General features: G+C 42.8%; 1 protein-coding gene across 2 annotated transcripts in view; it reads left to right on the plus strand.

Moving 5' to 3' along the window:
• Window positions 1-3,300: 3,300 nt before the first annotated feature.
• gabbr2 (gamma-aminobutyric acid (GABA) B receptor, 2) overlaps window positions 3,301-19,353 on the plus strand; it is a 228,969-nt gene continuing 212,916 nt past the window's right edge. Inside the window, exon 1 of one of the 2 annotated variants that reach the window (XM_049603071.1) lies at window positions 3,301-3,429. Coding sequence is in view for 1 of the 2 variants with exons in the window: in XM_049603070.1 (XP_049459027.1) it covers window positions 11,116-11,430 (315 nt within the window). In the remaining variant the exon portion in view is untranslated. Of the gene's footprint in view, window positions 3,430-10,364; window positions 11,431-19,353 lie in introns of those variants that run through there. The other variant, XM_049603070.1, reaches the window with a different exon arrangement.

The raw sequence follows: 19,353 nt of genomic DNA on the forward strand, positions 1-19,353 counted from the left end.
TCACATTGCTGAGCCATTAGGAGGACACCGTCAGCATTCCACAAGCAATCACTGATCAATACACACGTTGGAGCTCAGAGAGGCTGGGCATCTCTTGTGTCCATTAGTACAATCACCAGTGGAGAGAAATAGAGACTATATCAGCAAGTGCTCCCCATTCATCCCATGGAGCCATCTTTATCATGGAGAGCCACACCAATCGGCTCACACATATATAAATCATCCAGTGGCTTTTAACCTCTTAAGAGCACACACCTCTTTGTCGTGGCGGATGGAAAGGGGTTGTGTATAATTAATGCTGGTGGGGTGAGCTGAGGTGGGAGGTCTTGGAAAGCCACCGTCAACCCCTTGCATCTCTGAGCACGTGCGCTGCAGGGCGGCACGTGCACATGCATCAACGTCTGTCATTAACTCGACCCACCGAAATGCCTGGAGATTCTTTTTCTGCGCCTCTTTTGTGCAACTTATTCTTCATCTCTCTATCTAATTTCCTCCTCAATTCCTCCTTTGAACTCTCTGCTCTCTCTGCCCTTCACTCTATCTTCTTTTCACTCTCCTGAAAGTGTCTGTGTTATCACTCTGAGCGACAGTTTGAGCAAAATTCTGTGTGCAAAAGAATGGCCATGCATGTGATGAGTGTGAGTCTAGCTCTGTGTGTGTGTGTGAGCATGTTCGTCTGTGTAAGTCAGTATACTTGTGCTTGCTTTTGTGTGTATATATATCTCTTCATACCCGCTAATTAGAGTGACAGTTTTTATTAATAGTTTGGGGCTAATGTGCGATAGCGTGACTCCAGCTTTTCCACTAGCTCGTTTACCCTGCTCTTTTGCCACCCCGGGCCCTAATTATCGAGCTGACGATCTGACATCCGACCACTAAAACAGAGACGACACATTGACATATTGTCACTTCCGACTTTAGGCTGAACCTCTTCAAACCAGAGGTTATGATATATTCAGCAGACTTGCGCCATCTTGCCCATCCACCTCCAAGCACGTCTGAAAACTGTCAGATTACAAAACTGCATCAACCTAAATCTGAATATGTTTGAAATTTTAATGACATTGTTCAAGATTTCCCAGTCTGAGATCATGCATGCGGCTAATTTTTCATGTCAAGGGTGATTAATCAATCTTGCAAAACAATAACACGAAAGCAGAGAGTGGTTGGCTTTCAGTATGTATTATTAATTCCACAAAAATTGTGGTTATGGTGATATTTTTCACACGTTGCTAAAGTAGGTGGGGTACACTGAGTATGACTCAGACGCGGCAGCTCTTTTTTGTATATGAGGAATTTTGCACAGATCAAAAGAGGATGTCAATTTGTCTTTTTAATCTCAAGACACAAATCCTTGCATGGATCATACATGCATGCAGTAAATAATTTCTCATGCAAATCAATTGTACCCCATTACACCACAAAATATTTTAAGGAAAACGTCTATTTATCTACCCATTTATCCATATTTGCTTGACGCACACATCCTGAACATGTGCTCGGTTTTAATCTCATTAAATTCAACCTACAGGCATGTGGAACTGCTGCTAAAATGATCAGCCTTGCTATAGAGCAGCGATGCTGTAGCTGACACTGGAAACATTCATTGTAAGTGTGATTATGTAAGACATAGTTCTTGCTATTACTAAGACTTGACAGTAATCAAAATAGTGTCCTCCCACAGCACAGCCGCAGCCGAAGCTCTTTTGAAGGCAGTGGCCTACTTTACGCAGTCTCTTCTCATATTCTTGATTTAATTTCAGAATGGAATAAGAAAGGCTATGATAACCTCTTCTGACCAGGACAAATGTAGCATGCCCATTCAAGATTATCTCTCTAGGGTGCACAGCAGAGGACATCCTTTAAATCAGAAACATGCAGTGAACATTTTCTGTCCACTCTGACACAGCAGTCAGCCTGGGATCCCTAGGTACTCCCTGCTGTGGTGCTGTCAAAGGAGTAATTTTATTTACTATGGTTGATGTCTGTCTGTCCGTGAACTAGCCACAGTTTTTGCCCTAGACACTTGCAGTGATAATTACATTCAAGTCACACAGCTAAGCATCTGTTTTTCTTAGAGATAAATACAAGCCACACTCTGAGAACCCCTGTAGGTCACAGACAACACTTAATGCTGCGCTGAATGCATTTCCAGATTCCTTGAAGACTCTTTCATCTTGCCTGAATATGAAAATATTTAATTTGCAGCGCAATAAAGAAAATGTTACTTGTTTCCCGAGTTGCGACTCTGTTTCTTAAAGCAAACAAAAGCCTGGAGTCACACCTCCTACTTGGATGGAGTGTAAAAATATTAACTGTTTCATCATGTAAAAATAATAAATGTATAGCTATTATGTGAAGTACCTGTCAAAATGACTTGAGTGTCAATAGATAATTAGATAAATAGTATACAAATAAATACCAAAATAAATAGAAAAGGAGCGGCACAGTGTAGTGGTTAGCACTGTTGCCTCACAGCAAGAGGGTCCTGGTTCAAGCCTGGGAGGAAGCCCTTCTGTGCGGAGTTGCATGTTCTCCATGTGTCAGCATGGGTTCTCTCCAGGTACTCTGGGTGCTCCGGCTTCCTCCCACAGTCCAAAGACATGCAGGTCAACTGGTGACTCTAAATTTCCCGTAGGTGTGATTGTGAGTGTGAATGGTTGTCTGTCTCTATGTGTCAGTCCTGTGATAGTCTGGTGACCTGTCCAGGATGTACCGTGCCTCTCGTCCAGTGTCAGCTGGGATAGGCTACAGCCCCCCCACAAGGTGGTTACGGAAATGAATGAATGAACAAATACATAAGTGTATACATAGTTGTAGGAATAAACAAAAAAATGAATTCAAAAACATATTAATAAATACATGTTAGAATAGATAAATGCAGAGATACATTTAATTTATCTTACATTTATTTCTATTTTTTTTTACAGCTACATTTCTGTATTTCTGTGTCTGCATGTTAATAAGGTCCTAACTTCAGTTAATATGCATTTCATTTTTAGCATTTATTTATTTATTCTTTTATGTATTCATTTCCGTATGTATTTATTTTTGTATTCATTTCTTCTCAATATTTTATTTATATATTAAATTATTTATCGCTACTTACGCCACTTTTCGTCCTCCAGAACTTTGAACAGATCAGTAAATATAAGTGCAGCCACCTCTTTAGGTTGGCTTGAGATGTTGTAAACCTGCATGCTAACAAATAAATGCTAACAATTAGCTCTTAAGCTAGCTCTCGTTACGTAGCAACGCTGCCTAGCGGAAGATAACGGTCACTTCCGGTGTACATAGTCATCTACAAATGGGAAAGCTACCACTTTGTCGTGGCAAAAGACAAACAAACAAACTTCTTTATTGTGCAGTCCACGGACTAACTTTGGTTCCAGTTGGATAATAGAGTCTGGAAATAATTTCTTAAGCGAGGTAAGCGTTGTCAAACGACCTGTAGTTTTTATTTAAAGTTTAGTTCAGATGTGTCTTTGACAGATTGTCAGCTCCATAAGTGAAAAAGATGGGAGGCACAAACGGGAGCTAACTGAGAGAGATAAGGCAGCTGTTAATGTTTGGTTTGACGAATTAATATGTGTTTGTTTGTAAACATTAGACTAATTTAATTGCTTTATAGTCAATACTAGACTTTGTTTATTGCTTGATAGAAGGGTAAGGTGAGGGAAGATGCCCCCCTCAAGAGCAAAATCAGTGTACTGTAACATTAAGAAATATAGAGATATGATTTCAGCATGCAGGATGATGATGCATAAACCAACACACTTTTGATAGAAATAAATTGGCAGAGTAATGTTATCAAATTTTAGTGTTATAGCACATGAATGAAAATCTTGTAAAAGAGCAGGGCAAGGAGTCCCCAAGAAGCCCCCCAAGCTCAAAACGAGCTATCTAGCTAGCTAATAACCAATCTGGAAATCCATCGTTAAAAAAACAAACAACAACAAAAAAACCCTTGTTTTTTTTCTTCCTTTACCTCTGGAGGCACAGCCCGGAGTTTTTCGACTAACGGAAGTGCAGGGGCCTCGGCGATCGCTCACACCCTTCACTTCCAGCGGTGCCCCCAGGGAATCGCCGTGTTGTTTACAAATACAACAAATAGAAAACCAGCAGAGTTTAGCATCAGTGGCTGCAGCTGACAGGGACAGTTAGCAAAGCTAACATCAGGATGTCATCTGTTAAAAGCCTGCCTTTGTTGGATACGACATGAAACAACTCCAGTTAGCTCAATCATGTTGTAACTCAGACATCCGCTGGATTTTTTTTTTTTCCACGTTGACGAGACAGCGTTTTGGGTGGAGCGGTCGCTATGGACGCGGCGCTTGCTGGTTCTGTAGGTACGCATTTCCTGGGGACACCTGCATGTCTCGGCCATGCCGCCTCCATTGCGATTCGCTAAAGCGCAGCATCGTTCAAACTCAAAGCCCCGCCCTCCCTCCTCTCTAGTCGTCTTTCACACAGGGCTGCCGACAGATTCTACAATGTAAATTGCAGAATCTGTCTTGAGAGATTAGCTAATAACACTAGCAAGCTGTTCAAACTACAGTACTACACCACTACTATATAGATTTTAATAATATAAAGTCAATTATGGCTATATACTAGATAATCTAACTTATCAGAGAAAAAAGGTGAGTATATTAGCAGGTTCTGGGCTAGCGGCCCATCTCCAACATGCCTTACAACGTCGGAAAAACACTGATTTGTAATGCGAAACCATGTTATTCAGTGTTGTACTGATTTAAATCACCAGATCTATTTGTTTCAGATAGGAGGAGACCTCTGTGGATAGTTTGACGCCTGTAAAAATCTTCTGCAAGTCTGGGTCAGAAATAAGATGAGCACATATCAGTAGGTGCTGGGCAAGCAGCCTGTCTGTAATGTGCCAAACAGTGTTGAAGAACCATTGATTTTTAATGTGAAACTGCATTATTCAGTGTTTGCACAGGTTTAAATTACCGGGTCCATTAGTTTTTGAGAGGAATAGACCTCTGGGGATAATTTGGCTCCTGGTAAAAACCTCTTGAACAATGAACACTGAGGGAGACGTTTCTCCGAGGGAAACCAGGAGACGTTTCAGCTTGTTGCAATCTGCAATCCCCACCACTAGATGCCACTAAATCCCCCGAGATCTTACACACTGACTGGACCTTTAATTTCCCTGATTAGACCTCTCCTCAGGACTGTATGAGCATGTACAGACCAGGTTTACTTTTCAACTTCCTCACTCTCTTCTTTAGACTCTCAAAGGTCGTGCCAACTTACACCTTTTTGTCTTACTTATTGGTTTGTGGATTTTGGTAACCTCATGTCTGCCCAGTATAAGTCTTATCAGTCAGTATAACTGTGTGTGTGGGTGTGTGTGTTCAAACCAAACTGCTACAGCCTTATAAATAACAAACAAACCTATAACACCCTCAAAAGTGAAACTAGACAGAAAGCAATAGATGAGGTGGGATTTTTGTACTATTACATAAATGTACAAATTTGTTGTAATATTCCAAAAATTGTGCCATCACTTCTCACACTCTCTTTCTGTTGGCCTGGTTCCTTTTCATCCCAACATCCTCCTGAGCCTGTGAGAGGGCTGTGTCCTGCTGGTTTTGTCCATTTGTGTTTTGGGATGTAATTACTTTAATTAAGCGTTGTGTGGTTTAAATCTAGTTGGTCTTGTATTTGTAGATAGCCAGGGATTGGTGTATTGATGGAGATGAGGGGAACTAACCCATTTATCTTCCAGTGCTTTTCAAGGTGAGTTCCTTTTTGTGAATATTTTTTAGTTGTTAAAGCGTGTGGATGCCTTGAGTTTAACAATCTACTGTATATTATATAGTTGAAAATGTGGCATTGTGACCTCCAGTTGCAGTCAGATAAAACATCCAGTAAAGCAAGATGAATATTAAGGCATGATATTCCACTGATGTTGCAGAACAGTTAAGACTTTAAAAGTTTGACTAGTAAATACGGTGGCCCTGAAGGTCAAAACAAAATGAAATTTCAGGAAACACAACATTACAGAATACAAAACATTTCAGAAAACACTTCAACATTTCACACTCAAACCGCAAAAAGTAGGTACATTGGACAATGATTCCTTGTCACTGATTGGATGCACTGTCTGTCAGTCCAGTACTTCTTCCATTTGGTTTCTGGTGGACTGGATGCCTTGTGGCACATTGCTGCCTCTCACAGGGTTTGTGAAGGTTGTTTTGTTTTTTGTGATGTTGTAGTGTTTTGGTCCTCAGGGCCACCGTAAGTGAACTTCTCACCAGTTTTATCTATGGCCTGTATCACACAGCATATCTCACTAAATGAGTTGCACAAACTTCTGTAGCTCAAAAGATTTTAATTAAGAAGTTTCAGTGTCATGCACCCCAACAGATGCCAATCCAAGTCATCCCTCCACCTTATCTGAAGGGGAAATTTCCTAGTTTACAGTCCGCAGTGTTTTCATGTTTTTCCAAGCTTATAAAACATGCATTCTCCACCGCCATGCACGGAACACGCCCAGTTAAGAAACGCTCCTCAACTTGTTGGTATGCATGGAATTCGCAGGACTGTGACTCCAGATTCTGAAACCAATTATTCAAATAGCTGCCACTATAACTGGCAGGGCAAGCGTGTCGAGAACAAGGGGAAGAAGCATCTCAGAGATTCATAATAAAATGTTCCCTGCTGTATAGTAGAGTAACTCGTCGGCGCCATTTCCAGATAGAGTCCGATGTCCTTGGGTTGGAGTTTTTACATCAGTCATGCGTGCGGTAACTCTGAACTAAGGTGTTGATCTGGGATAAATGAAAACCTATTCTAGCTTTTACTTCCGGCGTGTGCATCTGTGTGCTAAAGAGATGACAGCAAAGCCTTTTCATGCTGCGGACTTTATGTTCAAGGATGTGGAATGTGATTCCAAAATCATACTAAGCCTCGATGACTTATAGATATAAACAGAACTCAGCATAACGTCCCATTGCGGCTAAATAGCGAATTAGGGATGGGATGGATGGATAAATGGGATAACCTTTTCATCTCTCCTCCACACACACACTGCAGAAATATTAATCAAACCAGCAGAGTGCTGTGATCAGTTGTAGGTATAAGAAAAACTGTTACAGAATGAGAAAGTGACATAAAGTTGATTAATTATCCATCACACTGTTCAGCTCCCTGCTCATTTTATAAACAAGTCACAAAAGATGAACATGGATATTCCATCGGTGAGCGCGAGCATCTGAGCTATGAAATATGAGAGCATTGGAAATATCATTTTTCATTCATCCTGTTCTGAATACCTGGCATTTAAAATTCATAGAGCATCTTGTGGCGTATTGTCAGGGTTTTGGTGAGGGATGTCCTTAGGCCACCCCATTAATCTCTATTAAACAGGGACATGTCAGCCAGCTCTGTGTGTGTGTATGTGTGCGTTGATTGGATGATGCATTTATGAGTCCTTTCAGCACTGAGTGTCAGGTGTTTGGCAGCACGATTTTAAATTTTGATCATACTTCAGTTTGTTTCCGAATGGTCTCACTGATGAAGATCATTTGTACGTGAGGCAAAGTCATTTGATGCAGTTTAACACTTTACCTGAAAGCTTTTGTCTAAGTTGCTGCGTCACTGATCGTGGTCACTGAATCCACCGTCATAATAAGACATTTCATCGCTGATTGCTCAAGTAGCAACATCTGCATAATTATTTTACTGTGTGCCCTTCATAGCACACAAGTATGTTCCAATTAGTGGTGAGATATTGGCTTGACATCTCGTTTAGTGAGGACGGGCAGATTGCAGAGCCATGATTGAAAGCTTAATGAATGATTCATAATCTGAAATGAAATAGACATTTTCATTTGGGCATCTGCGACGATCATTAGCTAGACACGTAGCATTTCTATATTACAAAAAAAATGATTGTAACTAGAAATGTCTGTCGGTGTTGCTTTAATACAAACCAAAGTGTGCGCTTTGATTAAGGAATTAATTTTCAAAGCTCTTCATTGCCATTCGATTTATAGTTTCCTCACCTTGCATTTAGGTAAGTTTCATTTGCTGTTTGATGCCGTGTCCGACTCGGCACTGTTCATACTCCACGACTTATTGCTAACTCACTGCTGTCTGGTTGTTGGAGGAATGTATTGAGAAGGGAGGGATGTTGTCTTGTGCAAAACAAACAGATGGGACGACAACTTGACCTACTTCTTCATCTGGACCATTGTGAATAGCAAAGAGGGATGAGTACAGAGAGGAAATAGAGCTGTGTGATGGATTTATTGTGTGGATGGATCCAAAGTGCATAAGCTACAGCTTCATTTTTTTTTTTTTATCATAGCATGTGCTAACTATACTCCCACGCTCGCTGCACCTGCACTTTGATTGCAGCAAACTTCCCTCGCCTGCTTTCTTGAGCCAGTTATTCGTGCCCCTTAAATTAGGAAGCAGGTATTTCTAACAGGTCAAAACGTGGGCTGAGACAGTGTCAAGAGATAACAAGACCCTTCCCGTATTGGGGTTCCTTAAGGAGTTAAGATGTCTGATTTGGAAAAAAAATCTTTAGCATAAAGGATGTGCTTGTCAGAGAAAGAGACAGAGAGAAAGACCTAGATATTCCAGCAATCCTCCAGGGCTGCAGGACCTTTGTGTGTTGTGTACATGGAGCTGCTTGGCCATGTGATAAATGACCTGTGTTTTAAGAGGCCAGGAGGATCAACCCATGACCACTTTGTGCCTTAATGCTATAATAAAGATAGAGGAAATTGGTTGTGTTTGAGGGATGGGAATCATATTGTGATTAGGGGTATTTACTAGAGGCTGTTTTGCAATGCCCATTTATATAGGAGCAGGCCCTGCAGTGAATTATATTATATTGATTATTTTGTAGGATGATTACGAATTCGTATAGTTGTCAGTATTGTATTTAAAGCATCCTGTCACCCGTGTTGCACTTTGGACTTCATCTTAAATATCTCCTCACTTAAGCAAAACTGTTGCTTCCTGTTCGTGGCGTGGGCGATGTGAAGTGGGCCATAGTTCACACCTGTATCCACAAGGTGATTGTAACAAATGCGATATTTATGCACAGCGCCATGTTCGCCCTCGCGCTGAATTTGAAAAACACATTACATTCCCATTTGTGCTTCCATTCAGGCCGCTTTCAAACGAACCCCCTTGACGCACATTGTAATTGCGCATGTGATATAATTGCGCAGGTCAAACCGCATGTGCTTCTGCTTTGAAACACAGTCGCAGCTGATGACTTGAAAGGCTTTCATGTTTTTTTTTTTTTTTCCCACATGTGGAGAACAGTTACCCCCCGGCATCATATTCTGCTCGCTTCCCACGCCTTTTTAACAATACCACGAATTGTGTTGCAAACTACTGCAATAATTGCCTGTTTTTTGGACCTCGGGGGCCGCAGGCGAAGGTAATCCTTGTACACAGAGACAAGAATTAAAATGTGTATAACCTGCCCAGAGGGGAGCACTGGGGGTACATACGTCAACAAGAGCAGAGGACGAGTTGAGCTGCGCCGGAGTGCAGCTCAGCACCATGGACAGCGCACGGGCTTCCCAGCAGGGACAGTTCACTGTCCATGGTGCTGCATTTATGCCTCAGAATCCAGTGTCTCCCAGAGATTTTATGATTTTACAGTGGAGAGAGTTAAACCGATCATTTGTAAACAGCCTCTCCCAATTTCAATGTCTGCATTAAGTTCAGTTTTACCTTGAAAATAATTTCCCCCCTTTGGCCCCCCTCAAACAAGGACCCCTGGGGATGTCTGAGTCCAACTGCTTTTCCAGGTGGCAGTGTTTCTACACCACTAAATCAAAGTCCCAATTCCTTCCGGCACCTTCATTCCTAATATAGATTCTGATTATTTATATATTCTTTAATGATCCTATAATCTCTCTCGCCTCTTTTAATCCTGGTGTTGAGACGCACACAGCCTTTATGTCTTATTACGCGCGGAGACAGTTCGGCAGGTACAGCCTGGGAATCAAAGCCCAGCTGCCTGTGGGAACTATCTCACCATCGCTTTGGATATGCATTTATAATTAGTCACTAAAAATAAAGCTCTCAGAGGTGTTTTTAATGTGGCCGTTGTATGATAGGCAGCCTAACAGAGGTATACACAGCCCTGTATACTTTAACTAGCCTGCTCCATGCATGTCTGAAACGTCGTCTGCCTCCTATAACATAAATCACCCTTGGCTGTCAAGCAGCTGATGAGTCTGCCCTGCATAAAGCCTATGCAGCCTTTCCACCAGGCTGTTGTATCCCCCTCCTCCCTCTCCTCCTCCTCCTTCCCTCCCTCCCTCGTTTCCTCTCCTCCTCCACATTCAGTGCTCCCTCTTGCGCGCACGGTGAGCAGCAGCAGCAGCAGCAGCAGCGACGGCTTCAGCGCTTTTCTGACGCACCATCGGAGATGAGCATCCCAGTCCCACGGGCTGTCAAGGCAGACTCTCTCGACATCTCCCCCTCGGACCACTGCGGTCGAGCTTTCAGCATCAGCTCCATTTGTTTTTAGTCTGTTTTCCGTATCGCTTCGTTGTCCCGTGATTTGTCAGATACAGCACTGCGTTTGGCAGGGATGCCCACAGTTGCCAGCTCTTGGCTTGGAATTTACTTCGGTGGTGATTTTGTATCCGCAACAACTGTCAACGAGAGTGATTGATTACTGTCTACACTTGCGGGGGTCTCCTTGTTTTTGGGGGCATCCGTCGGGACATTCTTGTGCTTCACAGATTAAGTGGTTGAAATTAAAGGTGAAAAGGGAGGTTGAATTAGAGGGCTGTTTTGACAGGAGATCGTTTGGATGACGGGCACCTAGAGGCAATAGCTCTCCCTCTGCAACGCGAATCTCTGCGCCCTTGGAATATTCTTACAGAGGCACTGTTATAGACTAGAAATATTTTTCTCAGTTTGCAGTCATAATCCATACGACGAGTTTGCCCACTGCAGGGGCTGCTGCGGCTTTCGTGTCTGCTGTGTTTTGAAATACGATTTCCTTGACGGGCGGGCGTCTGAGCATCCCGGACGAGCCCGAATTTGCGATGCCCAAGCAGTGAGAGTACGGTGGGATCTCATTTGGTCACCCTGCACTGTAGCATGGCTCCAGCCCGGAGGGACTGCAGCGGCTGGGAGATGTTCCTCCCGACGGGATGCCTGCTCCTCTCTGTTTTGCTATTTCACCCTGCCCTGGCCAAGGTGTGTAACGACCGCACCAAACACGGACAAGACAACAGCTGGTTCGCCAGGGACGGGGAAAACTTGCCCATCATGGTTCTTATGCCTATGAATGAATCGGCCCTGATGAGCAGCATCAGCCAGGGCATCGAGCCGGCGGTCCAACTGGCCATCCAGCACATACGGGAGTCGAGGAAGTACTCGTTCTCACTCATCACCAAAATCTATGACACCGAGGTAAACATACAGACTAAATCCTTTCACTAAGCTGCTGCTGGTGGGCTCAGCCGTGTTTAAAACAGTTGTATATGGCTTGTGTGTGTGCGTGCGTGCGTGTATGTGCACGTGTGTGTGGCGCGCGCATTGCCCCGCAGCGCTCCTCACATTGTGCGTCCAAGGGGAAACGCTGGGTTCTGTTATGTTTGGTGTATGTGCAGCGTCGTTGTCGGTGAGCATGTTTTCATTGCGCAAAAGTCAGCTGCTATCACTTTCCCCCCTAAATGACAACACGGTGTTAATCCCTATTTTCTATCTTCATCTATCCTCATCTATCCTCATCTATCTCGCTGCTGTCGCCTGTCGTTAATGTTGCATTTTATATGTAACCCGGCATCATAACGCACCGCATCACCCGTTGCTCTTCCTATATTGGACGTTTTAATGGTTACCGCAATCTCAGGATGAAACAGAATGACAAGGCTGTCTGATGATGATACAAATGTCATTCATCACCGTCGCCCAATTGGATTTCAATTAAAACGCTGCATTCCTTTTCCCCCCCATTATCGTCACTTTATAAGACGTGTGTGTGACTTCAGATGTCTCTGCGCTATAAATATTTTTAGTCACGAATCAGTGTATCTCCTAACGATTAAAGGGCTGGTACTCATCGTGCCTGAAGATGGCGGTAATTGGATGTACGATTTCTTCTGACTCCTTGCACCCTTGCAAGGAGCTGCACCCCACAGTGCTCCAGCTCCAAATTAACATCTGTTTATTTGACAACAATAAGGACAATAGCGCTCTAACTGAAGTCCTCTTGAAGTTTAGTCACCGCTAAATCTCTGCAAAGCTTTGGCATTTGTAGGTGTGTTCTCCATAGTTTGTTTACACTTGAGTTGTTTGAATAAGTCAACAGTCCTGTTAGTGGCCTGATGTAGGGATTTACATGCTTTTGAGGACACAAAGCTACAGAGGAGTTTGAAGCTGCTGCATCTTACAGTTGCCATACCAATATGTGAGGATGTTGATAGCTGGACACATCTGTTTAGCAAGTCAACAACACCACAAATCTGTTGGATGACATTAAAACCATAAATTATAAACTAAAACTGTTGATAATGAATGGTATAATCTGAGGTTGATCAAAGTTTGTCTTATCAAAACATCAGATGGTAACTTCCTCCCCCTTCGTAGCAGCACTTCCTTTGGTTGTCCTGTCTAGCACTTACTCAGTATAGTATATGTGCACAGGTGTGTCCGTGTGAAAGAGCACACAAATCTCTGTTGACAGAGGTAAGCCCTCACAGGCAGCATGCGCTCAGACCATGGGATTAATATGCTCTTATGAGAGTTATGATTTTTCTCCTTCTATTCCCCGGGAGAGAAAGATGAGCTGGAAGCACGAGGTCAGTGGGCCAGCCTGACATCCACTCGCTGGGAACGTCTGATAGTGATGCCGGCGTTCTAATACTGACAATCAATGGGAACTCATGACAACAGTGTTATTTGATGACTTTGTGGTCAAAGGCTAAACTCTATTACGCTGTGCCACTGCCAGTCCCGTGGTATTTGACATTTGTTTTGTATACAGGCCAGCTGAAAATCCGAGCTGTGATCATGGTTTCGGAAATGTCAAATTAAAAATATTCTACGCCTGCACTAAAACTCCCCCGGATACATGTCAGCATATACAGTCAACACTCTCCCTTTTCATCATTCTGATAGTGGCAGACATTATAGACGTGTGTTTGTTACTGTGCTAAATGAGTTGTGTTAAAGGAAGACCGTTGCCCAGTGGTAGCCTGTTAGCTCTGGCTTCAATAACTCTAAGTAAAGAGCGGCCTGCCAACAACCCAGAGTATATTTACAAGCTATTGGAAATCATCTGCCACAGCCTGGCATGGTTAAAGTCAACAAGGGACCACAGAGAGTACTGTGAAGTGCAAATGGCAATATCTTACTGCGACAGAATATTATTATTATATATTTACAGAGGATCATAGAGAGTCAGAGACTTGATCGTGATTTCAGTAACATCTTAAGATAGGAGAAAGTATTATTGTTTGTTCATATTAAATGAAGCGGCCTGAAGTGTTCCGAGTGTCTCAACACTCATGAGCATTTACAGGCGGATGAGACCTTTGCTCAGGACAAAGTTATTGCCGGATTGTTGACTATATTGCTTGTGGAGCCTCTGACATGTTTATAGGAGCAATAATGTGAAGTTAGTGATGGCTGTGCTATTAACAGTTTATCATACGTGTGTTCATTATGCGTTTTATTGACACGTCATCTTTTACTCACGCATGAATAAAGGTGCCGAACACACTCACATACGCATGGACACATGCACATAGCTTCCCCACATACCACATGCTCATGTCAGAAAACAATACATGCATCAGTGCATTTGTTGCAGCTTGCAGCAGGCCAAGTGTGTGTTTGTATGGTCTGTACACATGTGTGTGTGTATATGTGTGGGCACTGGGATTTAGCCTGGCAGATGTAAGTAATCAGTCCCTGAGCAGAGGCTCTTTATCCCTTTATCCCCTGTCGGTGGGGCCACGGGTAGACTGAGCAGGCCCAGTCCATCCCTTGGTGCTGTGGAGCTGGGTGGTGGTACTGATGATGGGGATGTTGAGGCTCTGGGGGGCTGTCTGATACTAACAGGCCTGAGAGCTGAGGGCTGTGTCGCTAGGATGAGGTCGCTGGTTGCTGGCAGATTGGAGAAGCAGTTACTAGAAGAAGAGCAGATGTCCTAATGTGGAATGCAGGCTGGTGTGAAACCAGTTTGATCAGGCCGAAGCTAGACTCCTAAGATGTCTCAACAATAAAGGCATTGTAGCAAGCTGAGGCAATTGCACATGAGAACACATCTTTGCTTAAAAATCCAGAGCATTGCAGGTAGAAGAGAAGCAGGATGGATTATATCAACTGGGAGGCTTAGTGCTGGAGCAGGAGTTGGTCTTCCACCGCAGCTCTAGATGTGTGAGTGTGGGTTTTAGTGTAACCGAGGACTGATACTGTAACTCTGCAGGCTTAGAGGATCAAAGCTTTGGAGAGGACAGGAAGGCCTGGAAGAGGATGGAAGGGAGACTTTGGGCAGTGAGAGCATTCTAGGCTAAGCTACGCTAGTTCACCGGCTTATAGGATGTGTGACAGGCCCTTGAGAGGAGCCACTCAGGAAAAGATCACTTTTTTTTTTAGCAGAGTAGTTAACAAGTTACTTTTAATAGTGCTAGTTTTGAATTGCGCCGTGTTGATTTTAGCAATGACAAAACATAAGAGACAGCAGATATAAATGGTAACCCACCAAATCAGTGAAATCAATATTAGTGAAAGTAAACTGATTCGTATGCACTTTTCATTTCATAAAATTTTTCTAGCTGAGTTTACTGTTAGTGTAGCACAGTATTATAAGGACTCTGGTGATTTCTGAGGACACGCAGGTCCATTTATGCTGAGACTAAGGCACAAGCACTGTTTTAGGATGTCGATATACAATGTAAAAAGTGTAAAACAGGCCTGCTGTGTCACAGATTGAGGGAAATGGGGGAGAAAATAGTACAAAGAAAGTCTAAATTCTCTCATCAGGCCTCCTGGAGGAATAGCAGATTTATATAATTTTACCCATTAGGGCTGTCACTTTTTCACGAGAACAAACACGTAATTCGTTCAATGGTACTGCAGGCGGTTGTGTCTTATAATGGCAGCGGAAGTAAGATCCTTTTCCTGTGGTTGCTAGACTTTTCAGTGTAAAGTGACACCATCCAACACCTTTGGTTGGCAGTTGTGGGAAATTTTGTTTGCGATGACAAGAGGTGATAGCCTCATCTAAGGCGACGTGAAATTCGATATCAATTCTTGATATTTCCTTTTCTCTTATCACTTTAAAAAGAGCAGTTTGGACCTCTTGGAGGAGATCTTTAACTTAATGCACTTATAGAGGATGTGCTCCCTACTATCATGTTTCCTATATTATAGCAGTCAGAGAAGAGTGAACACATGTATTTTTAAAAGCAAATCAATACAACCACAAAGACACAGAGTCTGCAGTTAGAGATGTGGATCTTGGCCATGTACAGTGCACCAGATACAGTATGCAGATGGGTATTTATAGTATATGACTATCCATCCATGCAATACTATGGGCCTCCTGAGACGACGTTAGCAGTGACCTATGTTCACAGATACTGCTCACAGACTGCATCTCTTGCTCTACACGGAGGGCTAGATGCAACATGTCACATTTGTGCACATGTTGGCTAAGCCTGAAACTACTGTACAGTACGCTCGTTCACAGGAGGAAAAGCACCCCCCTGAGTGTATCTAAGGCGTTCTGTCATTTTGTCAGAAGAGGTTACATTTTAAGTGAGAAGGCCTTACCATAATAGAGGTCAGGACGCTGCTGAGCATAGGTCTGAAGTCAAAGCGAGCTGGTTCAGCTTTGAGGAGAATCTGCTTTAGCAAAGTGTCATTTGTTTATAGTTTACGTCAGTTATATATTTATTCAGCGAGAGCGTCCCAGGGTGCCTTTCAGTGAGCTTACTGATTCACACACTGTAACTCACCTTTGAGCTTTTGTGTAAAACCATCTGACATGGGCCAAATGAAGCAGGGCCTTTGGACATCTTGTATGCCAGGATCTCATATTGTATGCCACATATTATCTAAATATCTGACATCCATTCGGTGCCGAGGCGGTGACCCAGGGGGGTCAACAAAGATTGCCTGTCACTGCTCCTAGGAGAGGGTGAATATTCAGGGGTAGTAAGGAAAAGCAGCCTGTGACAGCCTGGGTACTCTCTAGGCATAAAGAAAGTGCTGAGTGTAGCTGTATCCACTGACCCGACACAGATAGTGGGGATCAATGTGCAGCAGCCCTTCTCATAGAACGAACAGGATCTCAGGGGAGAATCAGAGAGAGAGAGGCGAGAGAGAGAAAGAGATGTGTAGGGCTATGAGATGGAGATCCCGAAATAGGATTATATCATCTGCAGGAAGAGGAAATGGTCAGCCTCTTAATTCTTATTGGATCATAATGTAATGCCATTTGTGTTGTTTCTCTGAGGCTATATAGTTTAATGGCCATGTGGAAAAAAAGAAATTACTGCATGCAATGAGTTGCGGTCGTTAGATCAGTTTAAGGCTCCCAAGATCTTGTGTTGTTGTGTCAATGATATCATTTTACAGGTTCATCAGACTGTTGTTTTAATGTAATTTTAATGGGGTTTTTTTCACTCTGATTCACGCAAAATTAGAGACAGATGGGTCACAGTTTAATAAAGTTACTAAATTTGAGCTTTAATTGCTGACCTTTGTCTGAGTCAGACCGCCAGTGGCCTGGAGGGCTCGAGCAAGACGACCATAAATGTGAACTTTCCCGATAAAAGAGTCTCTAATGTGCCCCGAAGCTGGCTTTATAACAGATACTCCGACACACGAACATATATGGCAGGTAAATGAATGGAAGTATGCTCATACACCCACACCACTGAACACACAGACCTGTCTCCTCTCTTCACAACCACACACACACAAGCACATATACCCCCGCATATGGTCATAGCAGTTTTCAATTGGCACGCCTGCAGCACTGCCTGAGGTCAGGACAGTGTGGTCAGTTAGACACGAAGTGTTCAGTTCCATAAAAATCAGATTGCTTTATACAACATCAGTGCCTTTATCCATCCCCGTCTTGCTGTGGGGAGTAGTCAAAAACCCTGCCTCACTAAAACAATCTTCATCAATCATTTGAAACCTTAACATGACATCCGTGTCTCTCTGCACCTCGCATTTTTATTTTTTACTTCCTGATCTCATCTTTTCTTGTGCACCTTGCATTCATCTGTCTTTGCTTAATTTTATTTGATCAAGGACATTAAAATGAGAATGTTAATTATGGAAAATTGTAAATGGAAGATTTAGAGTTCGCTTCAGTGGCAATAAAAATGGTATAAACTGATTGAAGATGCTATTATATATTATTTATATGATTTTTTACCAAAAAGAGACACAGTAGAGCTCCAGACTTTTGAGCATTCTCGCTAGTGTTGGATACTAGACCAGCTTGTGCTTAAGCCTGTTGTTGTCCACCAACACTCTTTAACCTCAGCTGACCTGACCTCTTAACCACTCTTTTCTGAGGTTCATCCCAGAGGTTCATCCGAAAGCTTAAAAGGACAAGTAAGTTAAGTTTGCCTGTTTCTCTTCTCAGGTATATTACTCACACTGAACATAGGCCAACATCTTCTCACTAATATCTTAATAAGGCAGTGCTTTATTTGATATAATATTGGTATTCTGAGCACTAAAACTCAGAAGGTGAGTTCAAGTGTGACAAAAACAAATTAGCCTCCTGGCTTTCTTCACCTTACACCTTGCATTTGCCTGGAGTAGATTACAGTATGTTTGACTGAATCGCTTGCGAATATGTTGCTAATTTGATAGAGCAAGAGAGAGGTTTTGGCATTATCTCATGTCTGTGCGGTCACCCCGCAGGGCCTGATGTGCTGACCAAGTCAAGGGCTAATCGCATGAGAGAGGCAACGGCTGAATTCAATTTCAAAAGCACCTTAGGCAAGTCCTGTTGGTTGCTTACAAAGCAGTCAAAATGTGCGTTTGTGCATGAGTGCTGCTGGAGGCTGGGAGAGAATGGGAAATAGTCTGTACGCTGGTTGTGTGGGTGGAGGTACTGAATATCTCAGTGGCTGGTGAATGTGATTCTTTGAGAAGGACCCAATCACCCCACGCTGATATTGTTAAAAATCAGGCAATTGCACTGCAGCCTCCTGCTGAAATTTAACATAGCAGAATGTTGTGGCTGAAGGTGTCACTGTCAATGCTGCACATCTTTTTGTTTTTTCTGGATTGGGAAATCTGCCTTAGTGCAACTGGCTGGAATCTAATTTAGCTCTTTGTTAGCTCGCTGAACTTAATAATATGCAGTCGAGTGCCCTGTTGTCAGGCTCATTTGTGGTGTCAGTGGACTGTACTGTGGTCAGCACCGTCACTTGGTGGTGTTAAAAGAGTATACATCAGTGCGAGGAAGAGTGCAACCTCCCCTATAGAAAGATTGAGGACATACTAGTAATAGTATGTGAATATACTTAAAGGGGCAGTTCACCCTAAAATCAAAATACATATTTTCCTCTTGCCTGTAGTGCTGTTTATCAATCTAGACTGTTTCAGTAGAAAGGAAATAGTTCCTACATGAAGCTGCTCACAACAAGGTCTGAGGATTATCTTGAGTAACCGGGTCATGATTTCTGGAAAGCAACATTGCTGTTGAGCCTTTTAGATGTATTTTACTTGGAGCATCACAAGCTGAGTGCCATCTAGTTCCATTATATTCAAGAGAAAGCAGCTGATATCTTCAACACAGCAACTCACACCAGAACAATCTGGAGTGATAAAAAGCTCTACAGTTAAGAGGAAAAATATGTTTTTGATTTTGTGGTGAGCTGTCCATTTTAATACATTCTCGCACCGTGTATGCCTGAAACCATGAATAGAGAATCTAAAGCTCCACATATGTTTCCCCTGAATTCATTGCATCTTAATTACAACCAGGCGACACGCTCATGGAGTAAAAGCTTTAATGAATTCAGTTTGTGATAATCAATTAGGTTTCAAATGAATTTGTCATTGTCAAAATTTAATCTTCCTTTCTTTGTGCCATCCTATTGTGTTTTCCCAGCAGATGCTATGATGAGACATCTGTTGGCATGCCCTCCCTCCCTCATCTTTTCTTTCCCTTTCTCTAAGACTCCACTGTCATTGAGGTGCACAATGACGCCAAAAGGTGGCAATACAGGCATCTGGCTGCCATTAACATTAAACAAACAGTTACTCTATGATTCACATGGCTGTACTGTGTTGCTGAGGGAGGAACACCCACTGGGAAATCACCCAGGAGATAGGAACTTGGTGGGAGGA

This window comes from Epinephelus fuscoguttatus, linkage group LG17 (assembly GCF_011397635.1).
Source record: "Epinephelus fuscoguttatus linkage group LG17, E.fuscoguttatus.final_Chr_v1".
NCBI classification, from domain to species: domain Eukaryota; kingdom Metazoa; phylum Chordata; class Actinopteri; order Perciformes; family Serranidae; genus Epinephelus; species Epinephelus fuscoguttatus.